Source organism: Gigantopelta aegis, unplaced genomic scaffold (assembly GCF_016097555.1).
Source record: "Gigantopelta aegis isolate Gae_Host unplaced genomic scaffold, Gae_host_genome ctg7988_pilon_pilon, whole genome shotgun sequence".
In the NCBI taxonomy this organism is placed as follows: domain Eukaryota; kingdom Metazoa; phylum Mollusca; class Gastropoda; order Neomphalida; family Peltospiridae; genus Gigantopelta; species Gigantopelta aegis.
The window spans coordinates 1-9,709 of NW_024536225.1; the positions used below are offsets into that span (position 1 = coordinate 1).

The window sequence follows — 9,709 nt, forward strand, 5'->3', positions numbered from 1 at the left end:
GCAAAATCCCTAATAACTATCTGGTCAATGTACATTTACTGGTCTGTTTTAAGCAGAAAAAACAAGCCTTTTATTATAATTCTAAGGTATGGTCAATCGCCTTTGACATAATTATTTATACAGATCAAATTAGATAGTAATATCTAATCTAAATTAGTGGACATGTCATTGTAGGTGTGGGAGTCAATGTGTGTTGATGGTTTCATAGCCAATAACCTTATCTCATGCTTTCTAGTTACCCAAGTATAGATATAGGTTAAAACTATACAGGATAATAGTAGACACTCTACATGCATACATGAGACAAAAGTTCAATTCAAAACAAAATAAATAAATCACCTTTAACAGCTAGGCTGATTTGTCAGTGTTTGTCAGTGTTAGGTGAAATATATACATTAATTTAATGGCATCAATTACTGTTATTAAAGTATTGTTGAACTATTGGATTGGAAATAATTATAGTGTGTTATTGTCCAGTGTGTTATTGACTTTGTTTTTCAAGCAAGTAGTAACTATAATGTGATCAGTAGTAGACTATCATATATTTAAAACACCATTTGACAATAAACCATTCACCTTGTTATAGTAACTACATGTCTTAAAAAAGTTTGTGGTTTGACTTTTGCAATGGAATTTTTAGTTGAAAAAACTTTTATTTCTTACATGTGGCCTAGTGGAAGGCATATGGATGTGAATTGTATGTTTTTTTGGTTATCAAATCTGTCATAAGATATTGAAAACAGTTGACGTGCAGTTTTGATATTAGTATAGAAAGTATCATATATTTATTGTTTGTTGTTTGTACAAAGAGGATGCATCCATCTATTGCAGAGTTACTGGAAGAAGCAGATATTTGATTCAAGCAGTGGCATTGAGTTTTCATATTTTGTTACTATTGAATGTTGCTCTTACAGTAATAATACTAATCATGTCTTTGACCTATCATCATTATTATTATTCATTGTTTGAATAATTTTGTGGAAAATATTTCATGGATAGAGAACAATCAAGAACATCTTTACAAAAAATGTCCAGACTTACAGCATATATTACAATATGGTGGACAATGGATTTATAAATCATGGAGGACAGCAATCAAAGGGCAGGTATTAAAAAATTTTTGATATAGTTTTGAGTATAGGTGTGTTTAGGGTAAGAACTGTGAATAGCTAATCTCACTGTACCATAATTCTAAATTGTATTAAAATATGATTTGAACAAATGGAAATTTTAAGTATTAATTTGTCTTGGCAGAGTGTACTATAGTGTGTGATTACTTGTAGACAAGACTATAGGCTACATCATTGGGTGTGGTTTGTTTCAACAAAATCACATGTACTATCATCTATTAAATACTCACCTATAACATAGACAGTCCTCTATACTCTTCCCAAATCACAATGGAAGTTACAATAAATACAACAAAGATGTGTGTTTATTGTGATTCCATATAACCATAACCACTATTATCTATTGTGACACTTTCTCACTCTAAAAGCATTTATGTTATTTTATACTCAAGACAATTGTATTAAAACGCTCATTTATAAGTTTGTACATTTCAACAGCAATAGTTAAATCTAATATAATTACACTTGTGTACTACTACACTCTAAGAGTTATATATTGATATAGATCTACAAATTTACAGTTATGCAATAAAATAAACCACTCCCCTTGCAGTAGTCACTACATTTTATAATATAATGTAATATATTGTACAAACTAACATCTATAGGTACATGTATAATAAATCTCCATATATTTGATTGTTTACAGAGTTATTTTAAATAAGAGAATAAATACCTTATATTTCTTTAATTGCATTTTGAACTTACAAAGCATCCCTCAATTAAACAACTACTTTAACAAAAATTCCATTCCTCAATTAACAAAGGGAGAAAACGACTTGATAATGTTCTTGAAGCTCCCATCATGATTTCAATGCAGTAGGTCTATAAAATTACCCTTCAGTGACATTAGAAATCTTTTAATACTCAAGAACATAGTTCACCTATCATAACGCTAGAGCTACTGTAAAAAATCAAGTTAGCAAACAAAAACTTTGCTTGAAGCAACCGATCAAATCCGTCAAAAATTGTGCATCTGTCATTACTAACACTTTCCACTATTTTAGAAAGATTCAAAACAACAATTACAGTTTGTAATAAGATGATTCTGGAAGGACAAGAATGGAGGAAAACAACAACCGTTAATGGTTTGTATATTTTTTCAGCTATGACTCAATAAATCAATACCTACATTGAATAAACACCTTCCTTGCTTTAACAACAACTAAACAAGCTTAATAATACCAACGAATATCATGAGCTTAAAGGAAGAATATAAAAACTTATCTTAGTGGAAAACAAAACTAAATTAACAATAAAACAATACATATATGTGTGTTTAATATCAAAGGAAAACTAGTATACATGTAAATATACATCTACAGGTTGTAGTAAATATGTGTATAGTAAATGTATATGTACTTGTCACATTAAGTGGATGTGTTACTTGTAGATTTGTATGTATTTCCATGATAAAAGTATTTCATTCAGAGCGAGTTATGTTACTCTTTTGATATACCTTAAAGCATTACAAAATAAGAGGTGAATTGAAACTCAGATACGTTTTTCTATAGTAGCTTAAGAAATCAAGCTTATCAGAGAAACATATCACTCAAAAGCAACTTGCTCTCGTGCAATGAGATGCATCTGTGATTAGTAACCCTTTTCATTATATTTACAAAAAGATTTAAAATGACAAGTTATAATTTGTTTATAAGTGACTCTCAAAGTGTATATAGTAACAAAAACATGTACAACAGTAGCATACTTTATGTTTGTCAGGCAAGAGTAATCACTACAAACATTAATTGGTTGATTTAACAATAATAATATTGTTATACAATCAATCTTAAGGTACATTGAAATGTTTAGTTATTGGATCATACCTTAGAACAAAAAGTCAAGTGTATTACATGCAATCTTACTGAAACTATAGTCACCTATAAGACATTTTTGCTCTGTTCACTAACAAGACAACTAAGTATAGAATATTAAATCATCAAGACCCTCAGTAACTACTGACAACACACTATAACTAATATACTGTAATAAATGTTATGTCATATGTTATGTCTATCTATCTAATAAGAAATAAGCTGTTGTTAATAAAAAACCACACCATAAAGTTTAAATATTTATATATCACTCCACATATAAAGCATTAAATATTGTATTACAAATACAAGTATTAATTGTAGTATATACTTATGACCAATTGTTGCAAGCTAATTAGAAAAATACTTTTGCTTGAAGTAACAATCATATTTCCAATGGATCTATGATTAGTAAATGTATTTGTTATTATAAATACTTTTTAAACGTTTTCATTTGCTACAAGTAACTCAGAAAGGTTATTTATTTTTATTTGGCTTTCTATTATTGTCAGCAAAGATAAACAAATAAATGTCCTACATTGTATAGAAAAGTAAATGTACTTGTTACATTTAAGTGGATTCAAACATGTACTACATGTAGATATGTATACTATGATAATGTCAGGTTAGTTAACTCAGAACAGCTGCATCAAGTTTTGACACGTCTCCAAAGCTTAATATAATGAGAATCAATTGGTTAGGTAAAATGCACCTCTGACAGAACAGCTCCAACTATGCTAGGTAATCTGAGAAATCAATTTTCAAGGCTACATACCTTAAGAAATTAGTTAGTTTTTTGTTCATACCCTGACTATAAGCTTTATATTTACAGACCACACTCAGTCGTGGCATTTTTCCAGTCAGCCTTTGTGTATGATTGTAAAGAAAGTCTTGACTCCATGAATTTAAAAAGTCTTTATTTTTAAAAAAGGCATAACTGCATAACTATATTTATACAATACAAAGTCAAAAACATTGAGTTATATAAATACTTGCTTTTATACATGTACTGCATACAAGTGCACTTCACATTAACTTTAACCTTGTAAATAACTATATCATCATATTTATACACATATCCTTTATTCTGATAATAATTTATTTAGAGGTAATAAATAGATCTTGTAAATAATTTATAAGTAAGATGAGGATATAGTACCAACAACATAATTATGTTAATGTGTTATTGCACACTAAATGAGGAAATGGAATCAGAGAATTTTTTCTTTTTCTTTTAACACACATTAATAATATATTGAAGTTGTTTTATAAGATTACATTAGAAACATGAGCAATTGACTGTTTCTACTCAAATAATTGACTTTTTAATTTCAAATTACAATCTATAGTTCTTCTAACTCAGGCAATCAGTCTAGGCTTTAGTATGTTTGCTCAAATTTAGACTTTCTTGTTCACTCCTATAATGTATTGTGATCTTGTCATTATGAGATCATAATGATGTTTACTGGCTGTTCAGAATTATTATTGTATAAATTATTACATTAAAAATTAGCTATTTTGCTAATTTCTCTTTAAGAATAAATCAAATAACATTATTGTCACCTTTAGTAAAATTGGATGGCAAAAGCGAATAATACAACATAACATTCATATTCTCTTAAAGTTACTTCATTATAGATTATGTCTACCTAATATAAAATTACATATAACTGTCTTTAATAATAAACTACACCTCAAAATTTTAATATAAACTATGAAGTCATAACAACTACATTTGCAGTATGTACATTATCACCAGTCATTGTTAGCTTAGCAACAATGATACTTCAAATCTATTTGTTATTACTAAATACTTTGACAATTAACAAAAAAGATTTAAATTCACAAGTTATAATTTTGCTAACAAGTAATTTGGAAGAAATATAAAGAGCAGTTAACATTGTATTTGTGGCCAGATGACGCTAATAAATAAATATTGAAATAACACCTGGTTGTTCCATTTTAATACCAGGTTAAAAGGCTTCAATCACAAACAAATGAACACAAAGGATTTACAGTAATTATCTTAATAAACGACCAGTTCAGTTTCTGTGATGCAAAATGAATTGCAGTATGACCACCCTATCATATATATATATATATATATAGCTGAATATCATGTGGGAAACATTAAGTTAGTAAAACCATGTATATAAATATATAATTACAAAAAACCATTTTAAATATTACACCACACATCTAAGTTTTACATGCCACACACTAAGTCATAGCATTAATGCAAATATAAATTGAATTCCAAATACAACTACATCTACAAATGTATTGTAGTAAGGATAATACCATCACTCATTTTATAAGACACTTAACACTTTCATAAATACATTATCAAATTCATTTGTGTTTTTATGACCAAAGTAACACTATTAACTTCTGTTGTGATAATTAACTTAAAATGAACAAATCATATGTTACTTACCTTGTCTTGAACATCCACTTGAACACCATGGTCTAGTAATACTTGTACTACTTTATCATGACCATTGGAACATGCTGAGACCAATGGAGTTATGCCATTCTAAATAAGATATAACATTATTGTCACCTTTAGTAAAATTGGATGGCAAAAGTGAATAATACAACATAACATTCATACTCTCTTAAAGTTACTTCATTATAGATTATGTCTACCTAATATAAAATTACATATAACTGTCTTTAATAATAAACTACACCTCAAAATTTTAATATAAACTATGAAGTAATAACAACTAAATTTGCAGTATGTACATTATCACCAGTCATTGTTAGCTTAGCAACAATGATACTTCAAATCTATTTGTTATTACTAAATACTTTGACAATTAACGAAAAAGATTTAAATTCACAAGTTATAATTTTGCTAACAAGTAATTTGGAAGAAATATAAAGAGCAGTTAACATTGTATTTGTGGCCAGATGACGCTAATAAATAAATATTGAAATAACACCTGGTTGTTCCATTTTAATACCAGGTTAAAAGGCTTCAATCACAAACAAATGAACACAAAGGTATTTACAGTAATTATCTTAATAAACGACCAGTTCAGTTTCTGTGATGCAAAATGAATTACAGTATGACCACCCTATATATATATATATATATATATATAGCTGAATATCATGTGGGAAACATTAAGTTAGTAAAACCATGTATATAAATATATAATTACAAAAAACCATTTTAAATATTACACCACACATCTAAGTTTTACATGCCACACACTAAGTCATAGCATTAATGCAAATATAAATTGAATTCCAAATACAACTACATCTACAAATGTATTGTAGTAAGGATAATACCATCAATCATTTTATAAGACACTTAACACTTTCATAAATACATTATCAAATTCATTTGTGTTTTTATGACCAAAGTAACACTATTAACTTCTGTTGTGATAATTAACTTAAAATGAACAAATCATATGTTACTTACCTTGTCTTGAACATCCACTTGAACACCATGGTCTAGTAATACTTGTACTACTTTATCATGACCATTGGAACATGCTGAGACCAATGGAATTATGCCATTCTAAATAAGATATAACATTATTGTCACCTTTAGTAAAATTGGATGGCAAAAGTGAATAATACAACATAACATTCATACTCTCTTAAAGTTACTTCATTATAGATTATGTCTACCTAATATAAAATTACATATAACTGTCTTTAATAATAAACTACACCTCAAAATTTTAATATAAACTATGAAGTAATAACAACTACATTTGCAGTATGTACATTATCACCAGTCATTGTTAGCTTAGCAACAATGATACTTCAATTCTATTTTTATTACTAAATACTTTGACAATTAACAAAAAAGATTTAAATTCACAAGTTATAATTTTGCTAACAAGTAATTTGGAAGAAATATAAAGAGCAGTTAACATTGTATTTGTGGCCAGATGACGCTAATAAATAAATATTGAAATAACACCTGGTTGTTCCATTTTAATACCAGGTTAAAAGGCTTCAATCACAAACAAATGAACACAAAGGTATTTACAGTAATTATCTTAATAAATGACCAGTTCAGTTTCTGTGACGCAAAATGAATTACAGTATAACTATATATATATATTATATATATATATACAGAGCTGAATATCATGTGGGAAACATTAAGTTAGTAAAACCATGTATATAAATATATAATTACAAAAAACCATTTTAAATATTACACCACACATCTAAGTTTTACATGCCACACACTAAGTCATAGCATTAATGCAAATATAAATTGAATTCCAAATACAACTACATCTACAAATGTATTGTAGTAAGGATAATGCCATCACTCATTTTATAAGACACTTAACACTTTCATAAATACATTATCAAATTCATTTGTGTTTTTATGACCAAAGTAGCACTATTAACTTCTGTTGTGATAATTAACTTAAAATGAACAAATCATATGTTACTTACCTTGTCTTGAACATCCACTTGAACACCATGGTCTAGTAATACTTGTACTACTTTATCATGACCATTGGAACATGCTGAGACCAATGGAATTATGCCATTCTAAATAAGATATAACATTATTGTCACCTTTAGTAAAATTGGATGGCAAAAGTGAGTAATACAACATAACATTCATATTCTCTTAAAGTTACTCATTATAGAGTATGTCTACCTAATATAAAATTACATATAACTATCTTTAATAATAAACTACACCTCAAAATTTTATATAAACTATGAAGTAATAACAACTACATTTGCAGTATGTACATTATCACCAGTCATTGTTAGCTTAGCAACAATGATAATTCAATTCTATTTTTTATTACTAAATACTTTGACAATTAACGAAAAAGATTTAAATTCACAAGTTATAATTTTGCTAACAAGTAATTTGGAAGAAATATAAAGAGCAGTTAACATTGTATTTGTGGCCAGATGACGTTAATAAATAAATATTGAAATAACACCTGGTTGTTCCATTTTAATACCAGGTTAAAAGGCTTCAATCACAAACAAATGAACACAAAGGTATTTACAGTAATTATCTTAATAAATGACCAGTTCAGTTTCTGTGACGCAAAATGAATTACAGTATGAACTATCTATATATATATATATACAGAGCTGAATATCATGTGGGAAACATTAAGTTAGTAAAACCATGTATATAAATATATAATTACAAAAAACCATTTTAAATATTACACCACACATCTAAGTTTTACATGCCACACACTAAGTCATAGCATTAATGCAAATATAAATTGAATTCCAAATACAACTACATCTACAAATGTATTGTAGTAAGGATAATGCCATCACTCATTTTATAAGACACTTAACACTTTCATAAATACATTATCAAATTCATTTGTGTTTTTATGACCAAAGTAACACTATTAACTTCTGTTGTGATAATTAACTTAAAATGAACAAATCATATGTTACTTACCTTGTCTTGAACATCCACTTGAACACCATGGTCTAGTAATACTTGTACTACTTTATCATGACCATTGGAACATGCTGAGACCAATGGAATTATGCCATTCTAAATAAGATATAACATTATTGTCACCTTTAGTAAAATTGGATGGCAAAAGTGAGTAATACAACATAACATTCATATTCTCTTAAAGTTACTTTATTATAGAGTATGTTTACCTAATATAAAATTACATATATAACTATCTTTAATAATAAACTACACCTCAAAATTTTAATATAAACTATGAAGTCATAACAACTACATTTGCAGTATGTACATTATCACCAGTCATTGTTAGCTTAGCAACAATGATAATTCAATTCTATTTTTTATTACTAAATACTTTGACAATTAACGAAAAAGATTTAAATTCACAAGTTATAATTTTGCTAACAAGTAATTTGGAAGAAATATAAAGAGCAGTTAACATTGTATTTGTGGCCAGATGACGCTAATAAATAAATATTGAAATAACACCTGGTTGTTCCATTTTAATACCAGGTTAAAAGGCTTCAATCACAAACAAATGAACACAAAGGTATTTACAGTAATTATCTTAATAAACGACCAGTTCAGTTTCTGTGATGCAAAATGAATTACAGTATGCAAACTATCCTATATATATATATACCTATATATATATATAGCTGAATATCATGTGGGAACATTAAGTTAGTAAAACCATGTATATAAATATATAATTACAAAAAACCATTTTAAATATTACACCACACATCTAAGTTTTACATGCCACACACTAAGTCATAGCATTAATGCAAATATAAATTGAATTCCAAATACAACTACATCTACAAATGTATTGTAGTAAGGATAATACCATCAATCATTTTATAAGACACTTAACACTTTCATAAATACATTATCAAATTCATTTGTGTTTTTATGACCAAAGTAACACTATTAACTTCTGTTGTGATAATTAACTTAAAATGAACAAATCATATGTTACTTACCTTGTCTTGAACATCCACTTGAACACCATGGTCTAGTAATACTTGTACTACTTTATCATGACCATTGGAACATGCTGAGACCAATGGAGTTATGCCATTCTAAATAAGATATAACATTATTGTCACCTTTAGTAAAATTGGATGGCAAAAGTGAATAATACAACATAACATTCATACTCTCTTAAAGTTACTTCATTATAGATTATGTCTACCTAATATAAAATTACATATAATAACTATCTTTAATAATAAACTACACCTCAAAATTTTAATATAAACTATGAAGTAATAACAACTACATTTGCAGTATGTACATTATCA

The 9,709-nt window shown here is 27.5% G+C and overlaps 1 protein-coding gene across 1 annotated transcript; it reads right to left on the reverse strand.

The window, feature by feature from the left end:
• Nucleotides 1-5,381: 5,381 nt before the first annotated feature.
• Nucleotides 5,382-9,487, reverse strand: LOC121366967 (ankyrin repeat and SAM domain-containing protein 3-like; the record flags this gene model as incomplete). The annotated part of the gene is made up of 5 exons (XM_041491189.1): nt 5,382-5,480; nt 6,384-6,482; nt 7,385-7,483; nt 8,379-8,477; nt 9,389-9,487. Coding segments are annotated over 5 exons (495 nt in total), but the record flags the coding sequence as incomplete, so codon positions are not given.
• Between the last annotated feature and the right edge of the window lie 222 nt (nt 9,488-9,709).